The sequence below is a fragment of the Coturnix japonica genome, chromosome 32, assembly GCF_054131305.1.
Source record: "Coturnix japonica strain WE chromosome 32, WE-NBRP24, whole genome shotgun sequence".
NCBI lineage: Eukaryota > Metazoa > Chordata > Aves > Galliformes > Phasianidae > Coturnix > Coturnix japonica.
In genome coordinates this window covers 4928733-4947795 of record NC_140694.1, presented here as the reverse complement: position 1 = coordinate 4947795, position 19063 = coordinate 4928733, and the positions used below count along the sequence as shown (strand labels likewise).

Genomic DNA, 19063 nt, shown 5'->3' with positions numbered 1-19063 from the left:
TAAAGATTTGTGGCAAGACAAGCTTTTTTAAGAGCAAGTCTGTATCTTAGAACCAGTGATTTGGCTGCTGTGCAAGAGTTGAACTGACCCTAACCGATGCAGGTGAGGATTGGCCTCTGCACGTCCCACATCTCTGCCTCATCTCTGGAGGCGAATGGTGCCTTCAAGGCCAGGTTGGATAGGCAGCCTGAACTAAGGGGTGGAGACCAACCCAGCCCATGGCAGGAGGTTTGGAGCGAGATGATCTTTAAGGTCCTTTCCAATCCAAGCCTTTCTATGTGTCTGGGACAAATAGGCACAAATAAGCAGTTAGATGAATGATTACAGTCAAAACCGTGGTCATTCCTGAACAGGCTGTTTGCTCTGGGAAAAAAAGGGGTGATGAAAAATATATGGTATGAAGTTCCATGACTGCTGACGTTCTCAAGCCCCATAAATAGTCCGTGACTGCAAACACAAATTCAGATTTGTTAATCAGCCCAATCCCTGGAGAGAAGTGGGAGAAAACTGTATCGCAGATACTGCATCCATCATTGGTGTCATTACTGTCGCTTCCTATTTGCTCTAATAAAGAGACAGAGACCTAGAAAAGGAGTCTAAGGCTGTGATTGGCAGCACAGGGAGGAACCTTTGCAAAATGGAGCCAGCTTGTTTCCAAGTCACTTCAAAACTAACAAGCTTTCTGCTACTTTTAGACTGCAAAATATGTAATGTCTCCTGTGCTCACCCTGATACACGGGGTGCTTTTATCGTCATTCTCATCACAGTCATGCTTTAAGAAACCTCAGAAATACTGTCTTATCTGTCATAAAATCTAACCTTTTATAATAGCTACCAAAACTCTTAATTCGTGGCTGCTCTGCTTCATAGCAGGATTATGGTTTCCATTTAAGAGGAAAGAAAAAAAAAGCAGTTTGCCCAAGATTAGTGACAAGAGGCAGCAGTTTCAGTAGCAGCTATAGCCATTAAGAGTGCTTTCTTGCTAAGCCCTGTCACCTTTCTTTTAAGACAAGTGTTTCTGCCTCTGGCTGCCATTTCCCCGCACACTGAGGCCGTACATTGTATCGCTGCACACCCCGCTGTGTCACCCCGCCGCCACCTGCTGACAGGCACCACACGGGTCGGGTTCAGCTCTGCTGCCGTCCGCCCCCTCGTGACGTCATCGCGGTGCGACGCCGTCCTTCCGGCCGGTCGCTCGGTGTCATGGCGGCCGTCGGTGCTCTCCGTCAGACCGCCCGCCTGGCCTCGTCCAGCGCCCTGCTGCAGGTGCGGGCCGACCCGGGACCCCCGGCCCCGCCTCCTCCCGCTCCTCGCCCTCCTGGGCGGCGCCCGCGGGAGCCGGCCCGGCCCCCCGGCAGCGCTTTCCTCCCCCGTTCCCCCGCAGGTGCTGTTCCGGGCGGTCACCTTCGGGCTGAACGCGCTGACGCTGCGCTACCTGTCCAGGGAGCTCCTCGGCGTCGTCAGTGTGAGGTGACGCCGCGCTGCCCCGGCAATGGGAGCCGCCGGGAACCGCCTCTGGTGGCCGGGTTTCCTTGGCACGGAGCGGGGCCGACCCCGTGTCCCGTCGTGTCTCCCGCAGGCTGACGCTGCTCTATTCCACCGCGGTGTTCCTGGCCAGGGAGGCGTTCCGCAGGGCCTGCTTGAGCGGCGGCGCGGAGCGGAGCTGGGCCGCGACCATCAACCTGCTGTGGCTGACGTGAGAGCGGCTCCGCTTTGCTTTAGAGCTCACTCCTGGTTCCGGCTGGAGGAGGCGGCGGGTCCTGCAGCGGGACCTGCACGAGGCGGCCCGTGTCTGCAGCCCGTGTCTGCACTGCATGCCGTGCATGTTTTCTTCTGCTGACTCCACTGCCGTTGCCTGGAAGGCTCACTGTAACAGTTACATTGGGGCTATCAGACTCATAGCTGCAAGTAGTAGCTCGCACTGACAGGTTTTACACCAAAACTTGTAGCTACAATAGCAATGAGTTTGTCTGATCTCTTTCGACATACGTAAAGTACAGCAGCGTGGGAAATTTGAATCAGATTTTCTCTTGTTCTTTTTTCTGCTGAAGGAAACCTGACTGTTTTTACATTAACTTTTTAGAGTCCCTCTTGGTGTCTTCTGGTCTGTTTTCCTGGGCTTCGTCTGGCTGCACGTACTTGAAGTTCCGGATCCATCCGTGGTTCCTCACTATCAGGCTGGCGTGGTGGCGTTTGGCCTCTCTGCAGTTGTTGAGCTTCTAGGGGAGCCATTCTGGGTTTTAGCCCAGGCTCACCTGTTTGTAAGGCTTAAGGTTAGTAGGGAAGCTGTGAGCATAGGGCTGTGTGGGACGGAGAAACTTCGTGCTGAAAAAGTGACGTAATGGAAATGAAGACCAGATTCCTGAACTGGATCTGTGCATGTTCAGGGGTGCTTAAAAAACAAATGAAGCTATGGGTTGCTTCGTGCTGTACGATGTAGTCATAATGTATTTGTAACGTTAATTTGCTCCTGTTTAAAAAAGGAAGTTAATTTGTTTAGAAGTTACCTCCCTAATGCTCATTAAATGTATAATCACAAGTGTTGCTCAGAGGGAGGCACAGACGCCTTCCACACTTCTGCTTTTCACTGTCGGTGTGAGGCTGTGAAATGCAGCAGCTGGGGTCACGATTGTGCCAAGCAGGATTTACTCCCATGTGGGTCCCACACAAGGGAGCGGGACAGTGTGATGGGGGAAAAGTGCCCTATAAGACTTGAGAATGTGCAGAGATGCTGCAGCGTGAGGTGGTCAATGCAGCAGCAGAACTGTGGTAGCCACACTGACTGTGAATGCCTTACAGGTCCTTTGTGGGTTGTGTGTGTGAAACTGGAGTGCTTTGCCTTCCTGTAGGTGGTTAAGCTGGCAAAAATGAGCGTTGTCTATTTTTCTCTTTCTTGAAGGTAATTGCTGAAAGCCTTTCGATAGTGTCAAAATGCACTTTGACAGTTGTCTTAGTCATCCTTTATCCGCAATGGGGCCTTCACATTTTTTCCTTGGCTCAGGTAAGTTTCCTGTATTCTGTATATAAATTCTTGCTCTGAAATGTTCTTTGCTGCTGTCTGTGACATTTAACCTGCTAGATAACACTGAGGAGGTGAGAGAATGTTCCTCCGAGGTGAGGGTTTAAATGTGAAGGATTTTGGTGATAGACGTTACTTGGCGCGTAGAGCCCAGTCAGTTTAATGGGCACCTTTGTTGTGTGCCTAAAGGTACATTTTGTGAATAAGGTTGTTACGTTGTGTGTGCTTTAGCTGTTCTTGAGGGCAGAGGGCTGTGATGCTGATCTGCTGATTAAAATGAATTTAAATCAACAGTACTCTGTGTGTGGGGAGGGGAGTTACAGTAACGCCTTCAGCTAGGTTCAGAGTTGACAGGAGGAAGAACTGCCTTCACTTCTCACTGAGTTCTCACTCATTCTTTGTTTTTTTCCTTCCTTGTCTTTCCAGCTTTTGTACATCAGTGTTCTGGTGCTGTGCTATGTGGTTTGTTTTGCAAAGTTCTTGGGGTCTCCTGAAGCAACAAAGAAGTCATTTCCGATTACAAGAATGAAAGGCCTGTTACCTAACTGGATGGCGGATAAGGTGGGTCACACAGTTCATTCTTAAGTCTTTGACGAGAGCGCTTTGAAAACTGGAGTTGATGGAGTGACTGAGAGATTATTTCTGCTCCTGGACACCATGGCTGGTTAGGAAGCATGGTTGCATAAAATTCCATTCACAGTTGTTGCATTCAAATCCTTGTCAGAAAACCACAGTGAACCTGGAGCTCTTTGTTTCTGGGCCTCGTTGGCTGCCTCATCTGTTGATTGGAGATGGAACATTTACAGTGTTAAAGGGAGTGAGCTGGTATCAGGTAGAAGAGAATCCAGGGTTGTCTTACAGAGCTGGTACTTCAACTTCTCCTCAGACAGAACGTGGTGGTGCACAGCGTCCTGCAGATACTCAGATCTCTGATGTCCTCCAAAAAGGAAATGGGGCAAAGAAAGAAATGAAAAGGCAAAGATGAGGAAGAGACTGAGAGATTGAGGACATGAAGGCAATTCTGTCTTGTGAGGCTTGCAGGAGTGCTTTGAAGAGCACTGAAAGATGTACAGTACTGTGAGGGGCAGAGTTATATTGGTCTGCTAAACAACTTTTCCCCCTCTCTGGTTACTGTTGAGTGATTTACTCTGTAGAAAACTTATGCAGTTCCTTTGTGTATCTGCAAAGATGGTGATTTTCCACAAGGGAGAAAGTCAGCCAGACCAGGGTGACGCTGCTTCTTTGATTTTGCAGGCTTTCCTTAACTGGAAGGAAGCATGGCTGACTTGGAGCTTCTTCAAACAGTCCTTCCTGAAGCAGATTTTGACAGAGGGTGAGGCTCGATGTGTGGGAATGCTGGGGGAAGGAAAGTGGATACAGGTCACAAAATGGACAAGGAGCCTGGGAAGGCTGGGAGGGGATGGTGGTCAGAGCGGCACCAGCAGGTGTTGGCAACCCAGGTGCAGTTACGGAAGGTTTGTGGAGGATCAGAACTGTACCGTCCTGCTGGACATGTCTCTGGAATGCGTCCTGTTAGCAGGGCCTGGACACACACGGGGAGAGATGTGGGGGTTTGTCCTTACTTCTGTGTTTTCAACTTCAGGTGAGCGATACGTGATGACTTTTCTGAATGTGATAAACTTTGGCAATCAGGGTGAGTGTGGCGATGCTGTGCAACAATGACATCATTTTCTAGTTGCTCCTTTTTGTCTGCTTCTGAAAATACTGAAAATATTAGAAACCATTTGAAAATAACATGAAAATGTTGGAGGATTTCAGTGGCACTGGGACGTTGAGGTGCATTTCAGAGAATGATGGGTAAATGGTTATTAAATATAACACACACCAAAAAACAAGAAACAAAACCAGAGCAACTTGTTTGAGGGTCGTGGATTTAAGGAATGCTTCTCCCTTGGATCAAAACTTGGCAGTTGTGCCTCTTCTGCTGTGCGTCTTGTTTCTGTTTTAAAAACTTGGAAGGAGGCAGCATAGTATCTGATACATTGCAGTTCCTTCTCTTCATTTTCTTGGCCCTGTTGTCTTCCTTTGCAGTCTGTTAGCTGTTACAGCAGGAACACTGTTGTTTGTAGCATCACATCTCCAACTGAATGTGCTCCATAAAAGCAGTGTCCTTACAGAGTAATGAATGGCAGCAGCAGTTCAGGTGACAGCACTGGCTGCGCCACAGGCTGATTCTCTTGCATCTGGATCTTTTATCTTCCTCTGTAGTAAGAACTGAAGGGGCTGCCTGGGGGTGTCTGGGGCTATTGCTAGATTTGCTCTAATGCTGCATTAAGTTCCACTGGTTCTCTCTTTGTTTATCAGAAATGTGGAATAGGAATTTGTGCCAGAAAAAAAGTGACAGCTTGTTGGTGTGTTTTGTTTGTGAAGGTGTGTATGATATCGTGAATAATCTCGGGTCGCTGGTGGCCAGGTTCATCTTTTTGCCTATTGAAGAGAGTTTTTATGTCTTTTTCGCTCAAGTATTGGAAAGAGGGAAGAATGTAAAGGATCAGAAGCAGGTACGTTTGTTAGTATTGGTTCCACATGAAATGCTTACCTTGGAGATCAATTGTATCAGGAGTGTGACTGACGTGTGTTTAAATTACTGAGTGTAAAGATATTTGGAAAGAAACTTGAAGTGGAGACCATGCCGAAGGAGTCTGGACAAAAAGCAAATGGATAAAAAGGTAGCGAAGTAGGAGTTACGAGGTGCAATGACATAATGCTGCATTGTCTGGTAATTGAAGTTAAAATCCTCTACTCCAACAGCATGGTGCTTGTGCACCATGTCTGTGCAGCTGTGCTGAGGCAATTACTGTAGGTTCAATCTCTTTCCAGCAAATAAGTGGCACTTGACAATATTTGACTGACTTGAAAATACAACAGGCTGGTAAGCATTGAGCGCTTCAGAGGGTGCCCTTTCCAGAGGAAGACAGCTGTGTTTTGGCTGAGCTTTGGGATTGTTTGCGCAGTAACGATGGTAAAATGAAGGAGGAGTTTCTGTATGCTCTAGAAGAAATTCTTGGTCACATAGGAAGGTCCCAGTCAGCCAAGTGTCGTGTCTCACGTTAATGGTAGGCTGACAGAGGTGTACCTGTGTGTGTGTTTGACGTGGAGTGTTCATGGTGTGTTTGTGTGTGGGCTTATCCCATGCACCTGGCAGGAGGTTTGACTCCTCATGAGGGGTGTGGGCAGCTGCATCTTACCATGTACAGAACTCACAAGTGGCTCCTTATGCTGTGGCGAAACTTGTAGTCCAGTGTAACAATGAAGACGTGGCCCTTTTGGTGATTCAGGCTGTGGCCCTGGGCAAATGCTGTGCTTTTCTTTGCTATTTACTGGCTGCTGTTTGCCCCTTTCCTTAAGCCCTGAAACAGAGCTGTCAATGGCTGATCTTTGTTGAGAGTTCTGCATATAATACGGAAGAGAATAAGAATACCTGAGCACAGTTCGTGTAATTGACTGCTGGGTTTTGTTGTTTTGTTTCTGTTTTTTTCTCCAGGATGATGTTGCTATGGCTTCGAATGTGTTAGAACTGCTGTTGAAGCTGGTGCTTCTGATTGGCCTTACCATTGCTGTTTTTGGATGTGCCTTTTCTCAGCTGGCTCTGGATATTTATGGAGGTTCAATGCTCAGTTCTGGAACAGGTAAAAAGCTTTAGCTGTGTTTTTTGTTTCTCAGCTCTGTTCTGAGCTCTTGGCTCGGTCAGCTTTCTGTCTGAAAAAAATCAGCTCAGGTTAAAAGGAGCTTCAAGTAGCCTCATTCTGGTAGAATTATTTGATTGCTTTGCCCTCCTGTAGATGCATGTATTTAGAATATTCCAACTGTAGCACCACAGCTCCCAAAGTTACCTGCAGGGATGCTTGCAGAGGCTGGAATGTAGCCCAGCAGTTTTTTTAACAATATTAGGAGGTTTACAAGGAAGGAAGGATAAAGCATTGGCTTTTCCTGACTTGTGTCACGTGTACCAGCTTATGGCCCAATAAATACAACCACCACTTTTGTGGAGGAGATCTTGTCTGTTACATTAATAGCTGCTGCCGCCTTGTACTTTGTGTTTGGGTTCCCCTTGCTTTGTTTATTCTGTTTGTCATCTTGTCAAGATGTCCAGACCAGAAGCTTCTCAAAGGGACACAGAAGTTGCTGTTATCATCGGTGATAATGTTACAGCTTCTGTTGTGGAGTATGAAACTGTGGCTTTATAAAAGAAATAATGATCTCTTTATCCTTGTAATGCTGCTGTCTTTATTTTGTTGTAGGTCCCGATCTTCTCCGGTGCTACTCGTTGTATGTCCTATTTCTTGCTGTCAATGGAGTAACAGAATGTTTCACGTTTGCTTCGATGTGCAAAGAAGAAGTGGACAGGTGAGGAGTACCCCCAGTGCATCTGTGTGTGATTTGCATGGAGTTAAGCATGCAAATGGGGAACAATTGTTCTGCTTGGATATTCGCTTGGAAATGCTTTTCTGTTACTGAGAAGGCAGTTTCTTTTTGCAGTCGTTTTAAGGACTGTGTGCAGACCTCGATGTAAAAGCTTTAGTTTAAACCTTTGGGTAAAAAGGATCCGAACTGACAAGGTTATTAGCTTTTAATACACAGCAAACTGGGAAAGTAATTTAATGTGAAGTCTTATTTTCTGTACATGTACGTGAATAGAAGCTTCAGTTTTTAAGGTGGGCTGTTATGTTAAACTCCTTAAAGTCTTGCAGCTGTTAAAACTTCTCAGTCACAGTTTCTATAGATCACATTTGGGATGACATGAGTTCAGTGGTTTATCGGCCTTGAGGAGAGCTCTGGACAAGATGACTTCCTGTGATGTTTTGCAGCCTGGATGTTTTCTTGGTTCTCTGTTGTGGTGTGTTGGCACTGCAACCTGATGGCTGCCATCGGACTTGTTTCACTTCTGTGGCTGTTGTCTATTACAGCTCTGTTCCAAATTAATTAGGCCTTTATTTTTTTTAGGTCATTAATTAAAAGAGATCCTCTTTTAGCAGTTTAGCAATTGAGCAATTCTTTTTAGATGTGCAAGGACTGCTTTTGTCCCCCTTTCCAAGTGTGATCTTCTCTTTAAAGCCACTGTTTGGAGCAGGACTAAGTGTCACCCTATTGAGCGTTATTGTTCTTCAGTACCGAATAGAGAAGGAAAAAGTCCTCAGTGTTTGATACTGCTAATTATTGTTAGTAGGTTTTCTGAAGTGAATGCACAGGTGAATAGTAGGATAGAATTTCCTTCACTTAAAGTAGTTGTTGGTTTAGTTTACTCAACGTATTTTTCATTCTTGTGCTGCATTTCTTTTCTCAGCCTTGCCGGCTGTTAGCAGATGACAGGAGTTGTTGCTCCCATGTTTTAGAAAGCGAATGGATTTTTATCTTCTGAAAATGAGTTTAGTAATTAAATAGTGCAACTGCATATGTTGTTTATATTGTTTCTTCTTCCTAGGTACAATTTTGTTATGCTGGCCTTGTCCTTCGTGTTCCTGTGCATCTCTTATTTCTTGACCTGCTGGCACGGAAGTGTTGGCTTCATCCTTGCCAACTGCTTTAATATGGGTATTCGCATTGCTCACAGCATCCAGTACATCTATGAGTACTTCAAGGAAAGCTCCTACAGACCTTTGACAGGCTTGCTTCCCTCACCGTTTTTAATACTCGCTTATGTCATAAGTGGAGGAATTACTGTTTATTCAGAGGTAAGTATCTGCCTCGGGATGTTCCTTTCACTGCGGAGGTTTGTCAGATGGCTTCATTACCAGAAGGAAAGAAATATTATCAACAGGAAAGGCTTACAACCATAGCCTTGGAGATTTCCATTACATCTTGCAAGGCTGCGTATAGATCTATTAAAAATGAAACAAAGACATGCAATTATATTGATCTTCAGATGTGTGCCTGCTTGCCTTCTCCAGGTGGCAGAGAACTGTGTACCTAATGAGTCAGACAGTTCTGCTGGCCATCTGTATATCCACATTCTTAGTTCTTGGTAATTGATGGTGATAGTGCAAAGAAATGGTCACTAAAGATTCGGTTAAAAAAATAAAAAAGCAGTGCAGGGGGAATAAAACAACAACATCTATCATGTATGTAGCTGGCCTACCTTGTGCCAACTGGTTTTCCTTCAGTTGCTGGTTTCCTTTGTTTTAGGCATTCTTCTGCTGCGATAAGGGTTGGATGTCAAGGCTGATTCACATCAGCATTGGGGCGCTGTGCTTTGCAGCTACCACCATTACCATGTTCTGCACAGAGACCAAGCTGGTCCACTTTGTCAGAAGCCAGTTCCTCTCCCAGTATATGAAGAAAGGAACATGAAATGCTCGTGGGCAGAATAATTCTTGTTCGTGGCTGCAATTATGGAGGGTTGTATTCTTTGCACGGGTCTGCCTGGATAAAGGTTTCCACATGAGTTTGTTGGAAGTATTGATAGTGACAGTATAAGTGGTTGCTGACTAAACTACTCTGTACAGTGAAAGAGAGCCGAGTAATTTTCTCTTCATGCATCATTCGTTCTTAGCTTTTCTTCCAACAGCCTCGTTGGTGATGAAGGTCTGTAGTGCACCTGCCTGACATGAACTGATGGCCAGAATTAATGTGGGGAGCTCCCATTCTTACTGGTAGGGAGACATATATGAAGGCATTGTATGGCTTACGTCTTAATTAACATGTAATTAAGAATACCCTTATTGAGGATGGTGGGCTGTTGAAAAAGTTAGCAAAGAAATGGTTTGATGTTGAAAAACAAAAACCAGAACCAAAACCTGAAGCAAACACTGGAGCGAGGACCAAGCACGAAACCAGTACCAAAGTGGAACGTAATGCAGCGCAGAAAAACCTGAGTTATCGGTGCCCTGAAGTGAGAAGCATTAAACAGACAGTTCTGGTACTTGCAGGGAAGCTACTGGAATATGCAGCGTGTCCAAGTCCAAGCTGGCTGTGTGAGTTTACTTCTGTCAGCATCATTCATGTAAGGAGAGAATCGATTAGCTTGTCAGAAATGCTCTGAAGCTTTTCTCTAGACAGAAGTGTGGTGGGTTTTTGAGCAGTGCCGAACAACAGCTGTGAATTACAGTCACGTCCAAGTTCCAGAAGGTAGAGTTAAATATCATTGACTTCACTGCTGTTCTGTTCCTACCTGAGGTGATCAGTGCAGTTATGAGCAGATTTGTCTCGCCTTTCTGCAAAGTGGAACGTTGTGTATGTTGAATGAGATTTCCTTCTGGGTTTGTGCGTGTTGGATCTCTTGCTTTTGGATTAAAAAAATGCTGCTTTTTCTTACAACGAGGTTTTTCATCTGGTTGCTCCTTTTTGTGTTTGTTATAAACCTTTGTGTTGATTTAATTTATTGAAAATGTCAATGCTCAGAAGCAATAAAGCATTGAATTTTGTTTCCTAAGGGCGCCGTGTCGTATTGCTGGTCTAAGATGTGACTTCAGAGCATACGAGCAGCACGTTGTAACAACCAGCATTCCCTTCACATGGTTTGAGTGGAGCAGGAAATGCCGAGTGTGCTGAGACGTACAGCATGAAGACTTCACTGTCATCACATAGCAAACTCCACAGGTCCTGAGACAGCTCTAGAAGCATCTTCACTTCCAATGGCAGTGAGGAGTTGGTACCAATGGACAGAGCTGACGGGGTGAAATGCTTTCTGGTATCACTGTGGTACCGTTAGAAATGTTTGGTTCTGTTAGAAATGTTTTCTTAACTGTCGCCTCCAAATCCGGCGACAAGTCAAGGCTGCGTGTGAAAGTACCGTGCCTCCGCACATGGGGAACAGATGAGACTCACACACAGTGCGTAATGCCAAAAGAACGAATTTAATGCCTTGCAACAAATAGTATATACCGGTACATGTGACCGCCCCCATCAGGTACTTGTGACCTCCCTGACTCCAGCCCAGGTGCACCCAACAGCTTTGTCTCAAGTGATGCACGGTCATAGTTTACAAATCCTGATGAGCGGGCTGAAAGGAAGTGATCACACTATGATACAGGAACATCCCCTTCACCCGAGATTTCTGTCCAGGTTTTGTCTTCTCCAATTTAGAAAAGGCTCATTGGTAGGCTAACAGCATTGTAACCAGCATTACTAACACATCAAATGCCTATTCCCATAGATTCCAGCATTGGTAACATTAGATCCTATTTGATTCACATCCAATTTATTAATAAAATAGAAGCACACTGGATAATAACCTGGATAATGCCTAATAATTGCAGTTCCTGAGACTGCATTGGAAATGCTAGAAATTCTCCCATTATGTCGCTCCGCTGTTATCTGCAGTCTAACAGGTTACAAAGCAGCACACGGGCCCAGTCACTATGAAAACTGGATACTAGGGCCAGTCCTAACGACTCCCATTTACTTTCCAAAAGCACAATTTGTGCGGGCGATGGGGCAAAGGGAAGTGGTGTGCCCGAGGAGTGGGGCTGAGCAGCAGGCAGGAGATGCTGGGAGCTTTGCAGGGCGCTCAGCTGTCTGCCCGGGAGGAGCGCCACCTCCTCCATGTGCCACGGAGCCTGGTGGAGAGCTGCCCAATGGCTCCTTGTGGATGTGGCCTCGTTTCCTTCAGGATCTTCAGCGTCTGAAGGGCCAAGGAAGCGACAGCTGGACTGGGGTCATGCTTCATTCCCTGAAGGCCTGCGATAAGAGGAACAGAGAGGCATGATGACCCAGCTCTCCCCTTTGGCAGGAGGGAGCGAGGGACAGGCATGTCACCTGCTGGCTGCCCCAACATCCCACTCCCTGGCTTACTTTGGTAGATGTGCTCTCTGTCAGCCCGCTGCTCATCCCTCATGTGCCGCCCTAAGAGCCCTGCGAACACAAAGCCCCGTCAGCGACCCCCGCTGTTCCGTGGGTGCAGCATGGAGGGCCGGGGATGGGGGAAGCTCAGCCTCGTGGCTCACCGATGAACCTCACGGCCTCCAGTCGCAGGGTTTCCTGCAGGCTCTGCAGGTAGAGCAGGCAGTCGCCCAGGTAGTCCTGCGCTGCACTCTGTCTCCTCCTCTTGGTCAGCTGAAGAGGGAAGAATGTGAGGTCAGTGCAGGCTGGTCCCGACCCTGTCCTGGGGTGTGGGAATGGGCATACTGTTGCGCATACACACCATGCAGTCGCTGATCTGCCAGAACTGCTCTGTCTGCACCAGGTGCTCCAGCTTCCTCCAGCGCAGGAACCGTGCAGCACCAAGGAGGGCTTTCTGGGAGGCCTGCCAAAGAGCTGAGATAGCACCGCAGCCCGAGCAGCCGCAGAGCCCGTGTCCCCAGAGCCCCTCTGCAGGGAGGATGCAGCAGCAGGGGCTGATGCTGCTGTGGGCTGCAGTACTCTTGATGTATGGGGGGCACCACGGGAGCAGCATCACCCTCCCCCAGATGAACCTGATTCCCACCTTGGACACGTTCTCTTCCTCATCGTGCAGGTGTAGATACAGCAGGACCAGGTTCCTGCACACCGTCTTCTGCATCTTCCTCTTTTCTTGGCCCTCCACAAAGCTCAGCGTTTTGAGGAAGAAGTCGATGGACAGCTGACGCACCGTGCCGGACTCCTGTGGAGGAGGAAGGAAGGACATCTGTGTCAGCAGCTCCAAGTCCATGGCAAGCAGGGACAGCACCACCAGTGAAGTGGGGGCAAAATCTCCGAGCTGAGAGGATGCAGATCTTGAGGATGCCCTCAGAACTGCTCCAAAGTGTGCAAGCTCTGACAAGCGGAAAGTCTGCCCAGGACCACGCAGTGCCTGAACCTGGTGAGCGGCCAGGAAAGTCCCCTGGTGCGCTGTCACAAGGCAGCAGGCATGGGCACGCTGGGCTGGCAGCCACATCCCTCGTGTGCTGGACTCCCTATCATCCTTACATCGTTAAGCAGAGCTGGGAGCTTGCCGGCCAGCTCCAGAGCCATGACGCTGAGCTTAACCTCCTTCAGGAGGTGCAGCAGGTTGCTGAATATTGGTAGGGCCGTGGCACGGATGTCACTATCTGCATCCTGCAGCTGCTCCATGATGCACGGCAGGAAGATGATCATTGTCCTTGCCTGTGGGGAAAAACACCCCATCCTTTAGGTACGGCAGCAAGCGTAATGAGGGCAAGGCTACTCCAGTACCAGCCCTGAATAGCAGGCAGTGATGGGGTGGGCAGAGCGCACCAGCTCCTCACTGCCTGAAGAGTTGCCGAGTTGTACATGGCTCCGCTACAGCCCCATGGCAGGCCCAGCCCAACCTGTGGCATTCCTGGCCACCCCTGCTCACCGTGTCCTGCCTCTTGCTGAGCTGCAGGATGCCCCTGAGCACCAGCTGCTGCATGCCCACCCTCTTGCTCTGCAGATAGTGGGCAAAGATTCCTATGATGCGGTGCAGCTCTTTGCTGAGGTCCATGCATTCCAGCATCTGCAACAACACACGTGGCTCTTAGTGCTGGATCTAACAGTCAGCTTGGGGAAAGACAGCAGGCCCCGAGGGAGGCAGCAGGGCTCGTGCTGCCAGTGGCCTTGCAGCCTCCAGTGTTCTCTGCTTCTGCAGCTGTTGCTCACCTCAACGAGGAAGACCATGGCCACCATATCCCAGGAGTAGAAGTTGGTGCTGAGCAGCTCAACCAGCTGCTGGAAGATGGGGTCACGCAGAGCAGCAGGCAGTTCCCTCATCACCCTGCAGGGATAAGAAGGCACCGTGAGCCCTGAACCAGGCAGACGCAGCTCTGGCTGTGCAGCCCTCTTGCCACTGCTGCAGGGGCCACAGGCTCTGGTGCTGTGGCTGCAGTTTGGCTGAGAACTGGGGACCCCCGTGACACCACAAGGAAGGGCTCCCACCTGGCCACCACCTGCACACCCTGGAGGTGGGTCACAGTGCTGAGAAGCGCGTCCCAGCCCCCCTGCTCCTGGATGGCCTCCATCTGCTTCTGGAGGCCCACGCTGCAGAGCAGCACCTTCAAGGACTGCACCGCGGACCTGCAGGTGGAGAAGGGTGCGACTCACATCAGGAGCCCCAGCACCGGGTCCCTGGGTGCAGCAGGGGGACGGGGATGTGGCACCTGATGGGAGTGAGCTGGTGCTGCTGTTGCCCCTCCCAGAAGATTTCCACCTCCTGCAGCGTCAGCTCCGTGGTGAAGGACACTTGCAGGAGAAGGGCTGGGAAGAGCTGGGGGAAGATGGCTTCAGCCTCCTTGAGGACCAGAGGCAGCTGGAGTATCTCTGGTAGGATCCTCGCTGCCTGCAGAAAGCACCCGGATATGATTCTTGCCCTGTCCCCTGGGTTTCCATCCCGTCTTTAGAAGTGTAGGGATGGAGAAAGGGAGGGGGGGGGAGGGAGACCCCCAGAGCCCCAGGCAGGTCTATGGATGCATCCCAGGGCAGGAAGAAGGCTCGGGGGTGGACAGGGAAGGGGAGTGGGGACTCAGCTGGGGTTCAGCTGGGTGAATGAGGAACTCACGGCCAGGGCAAGGACACGTGGCCTCTCCTTGATGAATGGGGAGGTGTGCTGCAGAGTGTGGTTTATGAGCACTTGGAACACCTCCTGCAGCACCGTCTTCACGGTTGAAGACTCCGAGAGCATTTCCCTCCACATGGTGACAGCAACTCTGCAGGTCCCCAGGGCTGTCAGCGTGGCTGCTCCTGCCTGGCTGACGGCCGTGGGGTGGGGAGGGGGGGGGAGAGGAGCCCTGAGGGCTGTGGCCCCATACCTGGAGCAGGTGAGAGAGCAGACCAGCAGGCTGCTGACCATCTCCTTTGGGAATTTGCTGGCCAGCACAAGCAAGGCCCTGCTCAGGCTTTCAAGAGCTGGCTTGGCTTTGATGGAAGGCAGGCTGCTGTGGATCGCCTTCACAATCTTTTGCACCTGGAGGGGGGGAGCATGGGTGAGAATGGGATGGCACCAGAGCAGGGCCCTGCTGCCATCCCCACTGCTGCCTGCCGGCCAAGCGCAGTGCCAGGGATGGAGCAGAGCCCCCAGGGCTGGAGCGGAGGCAGCAGCAGGTTCCCACCTGCTGTGGAGGGAAGCGAGCCTCTCCTGCGAGCACATCCACCATGTGGGCAGCCAGCTGGGTGCTGTGGAGGCTCGGTGCTTTCATGCTCTCAATGGCTGTGAGTAAAATGTTGACCTTTTCAGGGTACAGGAGGTATTTCAGAAGGACCTGTGGGAGGGAGGAGAGGAGGGATGACTTATCCTCTGCTTGGCTGCTCAGCTGTGCAGGTGTCCCAGGAGAACTGGGAGCAGAGGCTGTGCTGGGTGATGCCAGGGATATGAAGCGTGAGGGCCCCAAAGGCACCAGGGCTGCTCGGGGACAGTGCGTGCACTCTTCCTGACACTGCAGGCCTGGGTTCTCCTGTGGGCTCAGGGTTTGCTCTTTGTACCTCGAAGATATTTCTGGCTCTGTCCTCACGGGAAACCTCCTGGTGGAGCGAAGTTTGGCTGTCCCAGAGCTGTGGTACTGTGCGCTCCTCCGGTTGCCATGGCAGTCCTGGACAGGAGCACACACGGTGTCAGTGAGGGGTCTGGGCATCTGGAGGGACCTAGCCCAACACAACTCCTCTCACTTGGGGCAGCGATGAAGATGAAAAGCTGATGAACAGCATTAATCGCCTCATCTCTGGTCCTGTCATCCGTGGAAGTGCAGGACAGGATGAGGTGTCCGACCAGCTTTCCCAGCACGGGGAAGCGTTGGTTCTCCTGGCACTTGTGCTGGAACACCGCGGTTCCAACGAAGCAGGTGCACAGCTGGGGAGAGAGGCAGCACGGCTGAGTGGGCAGCAGGGCCCAGCCCAGGCTCTGTGCAAGCCTGGACACAGGTGGGCTCTGGCTGGGGAGCCAGGATGTGGTCCCAGAGCTGAGCGCGCCGGGACTCCCTACCTCAGGCAAGACGCAGGTGTTGCTGAAGGTGAGCAGCCTGGCAATGCACACCACAGCCCTCTCCTCCACGGCCGCCAGCTGGCACGTGGTGAAGGGCAGCAGGAGCTGTGGAGAGAAAAGTTGCTGTTGTGCCCACAGCACGGGGCACTCGTCCTTCCCCTTGCTCCCCAGCTGCAGCGGGGTGGGTGGTTGCGTCCCTGTCCTGCTGCAGCCCTGCCATCTTCCCGCTGCTCCCCACCCATCCCTCTAACACCACACGGGCTAGTTTTGGGCCAGCACCCCCTGCCCGCAGCAGGCCCTGGGGGGACCTCGTGTGGATCCCTCCTTTGTGGCCTTGAACCATCCCCGCAAACCCCAGCGTTGCCACATCCAAACCTCCATGATGTTCTGCAGCTCCACGAGGACAAAGCGGCCAGCGCTGCTCACCAGCACCTGCAGCAGGTGGTGCAGGGCTTCCATGGTCTGCAAAGGAGGACAGGGGTCAGGGCGGCCTGCCCTGCTGCGTCCTGCTGGCAGCAGAGGGGCATCCCGGGTGCTGGTGCCCAGGAAGCGTCCCCAGGGCTCAGCTGATGCACACCTCCACGTAGAGTGCCGCATCCAGGTCCGCGTCGTCCTCGTAGCGAGGGAGGTGGAGGACGCTGCCGAGGCAGGCACGCAGGAGACCGTTCTTCTCCTCTGGAAGCAGCCATGCTCCACTGCGAGGGGAGAGAGGGCAGAGGTGTGATGCTCCGCTCAGCACCCTGTGCCCTGCAGCCTGTCCCGCTCAGGGCCCCGGCTGGGACCAATGCCTCCACGCTGGCAAAGCCGTGCTGGGGCAGTACCTCATGGCGGCGATGGTGCTCATGGCCTGCTGCCGGAGCTCCGTGTCCAGGTGCTCGGCGGGCTCCTCCTGCAGCAGCGCCTGTGGGCACAGCGGGATGGGATGGGATGGGATGGGATGGGATGGGATGGGATGGGATGGGATGGGATGGGATGGGATGGGATGGGATGGGATGGGATGGGATGGGATGGTGCAGTGTGCCCTGCTTTGTGTGCAGAGCCCAAGCACCCCATCCAGGCCCCCAGTCCTGGCCCTCGTTCAGGGCTCCCCAGTGACCCTGCAGTGGAAGGGCTGTGCCCTCAGCCCAGCCCTGCAGTGCTCCATTACCTCAATGCACAGCACCACCTTCAGCACGTAGTCACACAGCTGGCTGTGGACCACGCTGTCTGTGATGGCAGCTGTGCAGGCAGTGCGGACGCAGGCCAGAAAGCGCAGCTTCTGTTCCTGTGTCTGAGACAGGAGGGGAGTTACAGGGGTTGGCATCGGGGGACCCCGGCACCCTCTGGGCACAGCCGGGCAGGGGCAGCCATGGAAGCACAGAGTGCACACTACCTGCGGTCTGCATGCACAGCAGGCGTCGATGTAGCTCAGGGGATCCTCGTCCTGAGGTGACACGACGGAGGCAAAAGGATCCTCAGCTGAGCCCACGGGCCCCTGCTGGGGCTGCACCCCATGCACCTCGCCGGGCCCCTGCGGGGCCGTGGGGGTGCGGGATGCTCCGCGCCTCTCTGGCCAAGCCTCTCGAACTCGGAGTGGGGGTCTCTGCTCCATCTCGCAGCGAGGAACAGCGGCGAATGAGCCTCGTGTTCCAGCTCTGCCTCCTGGTGGTCAAAGCCCATTGTAACGGGGCTGTGATCTCACCCCGTTCCATCCGCCTCCACATAGAACCCCTCCTCTTGCCCTGGGCTCGCCCCAGAGCCCCACAGCCGTCCCTGTCCTTGGGCAGGTTCGGTCTGGAAGGAGCCCTTGTATTCACTGTGTGTGTTTGCCACAGCTGCAGTGTTGGGATCCGGGAGTCCTTCTTCAGTCCATCCCCGCATCCCCCCCTGTCAAATTAAACCATGTTCTGGTCTCCATTGGGACGGAGTTGATTTTCCCTTCTTGACATCTGGTGCTCTGTTTCGGCTTTAGGAGAAAAACAGTGTTGGTAACGCAGCAGTGTTTCTAGCTGTTGCTGAGCTAGATGGGATGGGATGGGATGCGATGGGATGGGATGGGATGGGATGGGATGGGATGGGATGAGATGGGATGGGATGGGATGGGATGGGATGGGATGGTGCAGTGTGCCCTGCTTGGTGTGCAGAGCCCAAGCACCCCATCCAGGCCCCCAGTCCTGGCCCTCGTTCAGGGCTCCCCAGTGACCTTGCAGTGGAAGGGCTGTGCCCTCAGCCCAGCCCTGCAGTGCTCCATCCCTGCAGGCATTCAAAGGCAGGCTGGATGTGGCTCTGGGCAGCCTGGTCTGGTGGTTGGCGACCCTGCACATAGCAGGGGGTTGGAACTGGATGATCTTTGAGATCCTTTTCAACCCAGGCCATTCTATGGCTGTACAGTTCCATACTGGAACAAATATAAAATGCTAACTATGTAAAACATGGAGTCAAACCTGTGTGATTTGTCCACACCAGGAGGTGATTAGAAAACAATTTGTAAGCTACAAAGCTGCTTGCATGAAAGGAAAAGAAAATAAAACTACAAGAATAAGGGAAAACCTTTCTTCCTGAAAATAGGAAGAATAATGGACCTGACATGAAATTTGGGTGAAGCTGCCTGATTTTATGAAGCTATTCCCATTATTTTCTTGGTGCTGTGTTTCCCAAATGAGTGGTTTCTGGCTGTGCTGCAGCACCAGTCTGCATGTGAACATCAACTCTATTCACAATCTGGGAAGATTAGGACTTCCCTTCTCCCACCAGCACCACTGAATTACAGTTACTCAGTGGTTAAACAAAGGAATCCTTAAAGAAGGGTTTACAGCTGTCGTGTTATCTGAAGTGCTTGGGGCATTCTGATGCTATTAAGCTCTATGTATTAACAAGTTCAAAAAGAAAAGGTAGGCATCTGATTGTTGTGACAGTTTCTAAGTTATTTGGAAAGCTGTACCACCCAACCACTCCTTCTGTTTGATGGAGGTGACAAAGCTCAGTTTAATTTCTGACTGCTGTTTAAATCCTGAAGCTGGAGCTGGTTCCTGGAGCAGAAAAAGCTCGGAAGCTGTCCCTCCTACAAGCAGGCACCTCTGAGCAAAATATGACATCTCGATTTCTGATGGTAAGGTCAGGAGATCTGATTCCAGCGTCTAGCTTTCGGATTCATGCTATGTTAGTGGGACCTTTGGCATCTAGCACTGACCAACAGCAACTGACAGGCTGGTAACAGTGCACCCCAAAACAGTTACGTT

At 51.1% G+C, this 19063-nt stretch overlaps 2 protein-coding genes across 2 annotated transcripts; one reads left to right on the top strand and one right to left on the bottom strand.

Annotated features, from left to right (window-relative positions):
• The first annotated feature begins 1175 nt into the window (after nucleotides 1-1175).
• On the top strand, nucleotides 1176-10409 carry LOC146755557 (man(5)GlcNAc(2)-PP-dolichol translocation protein RFT1-like). Its single transcript, XM_085525601.1, has 13 exons — nucleotides 1176-1266; nucleotides 1385-1470; nucleotides 1580-1696; nucleotides 2084-2273; nucleotides 2900-3001; nucleotides 3446-3580; nucleotides 4274-4352; nucleotides 4623-4673; nucleotides 5411-5541; nucleotides 6525-6669; nucleotides 7282-7387; nucleotides 8463-8712; nucleotides 9164-10409. Exons 1-13 carry the CDS (start codon nucleotides 1204-1206, stop codon nucleotides 9326-9328), a joined length of 1620 nt encoding a protein of 539 aa, XP_085381727.1. The 5' UTR covers nucleotides 1176-1203; the 3' UTR covers nucleotides 9329-10409.
• A 405-nt stretch (nucleotides 10410-10814) lies between these two features.
• Nucleotides 10815-17436, bottom strand: LOC146755556 (maestro heat-like repeat-containing protein family member 7). Its single transcript, XM_085525602.1, has 21 exons — nucleotides 17218-17436; nucleotides 16993-17115; nucleotides 16667-16746; nucleotides 16423-16540; nucleotides 16221-16307; nucleotides 15846-15950; nucleotides 15533-15713; nucleotides 15350-15456; nucleotides 14980-15129; nucleotides 14680-14834; nucleotides 14430-14577; nucleotides 14032-14210; nucleotides 13811-13948; nucleotides 13535-13649; nucleotides 13254-13391; nucleotides 12863-13039; nucleotides 12402-12557; nucleotides 12120-12221; nucleotides 11923-12031; nucleotides 11771-11830; nucleotides 10815-11656 (listed from the first exon to the last, which is right to left on the bottom strand). The coding sequence occupies exons 1-21, from the start codon at nucleotides 17434-17436 to the stop codon at nucleotides 11487-11489; spliced, it is 2817 nt and encodes a 938-aa protein (XP_085381728.1). The 3' UTR covers nucleotides 10815-11486.
• Between the last annotated feature and the right edge of the window lie 1627 nt (nucleotides 17437-19063).

Excerpts from the sequence above, each read along its gene's own strand:
- LOC146755557 (XM_085525601.1), top strand. The coding sequence starts at position 1,204 with ATGGCGGCCGTCGGTGCTCTCCGTCAGACCGCCCGCCTGGCCTCGTCC. Across the intron at positions 1,697-2,083 it reads ATCAACCTGCTGTGGCTGAC|AGTCCCTCTTGGTGTCTTCT; the intron begins GTGAGAGCGGCT and ends TTAACTTTTTAG. Across the intron at positions 3,002-3,445 it reads ACATTTTTTCCTTGGCTCAG|CTTTTGTACATCAGTGTTCT; the intron begins GTAAGTTTCCTG and ends TTGTCTTTCCAG.
- LOC146755556 (XM_085525602.1), bottom strand. The coding sequence starts at position 17,436 with ATGGAGCAGAGACCCCCACTCCGAGTTCGAGAGGCTTGGCCAGAGAGG. Across the intron at positions 17,116-17,217 it reads GCTGTGCATGCAGACCGCAG|ACACAGGAACAGAAGCTGCG; the intron begins GTAGTGTGCACT and ends CTCCTGTCTCAG. Across the intron at positions 16,747-16,992 it reads AGGTGGTGCTGTGCATTGAG|GCGCTGCTGCAGGAGGAGCC; the intron begins GTAATGGAGCAC and ends CTGTGCCCACAG.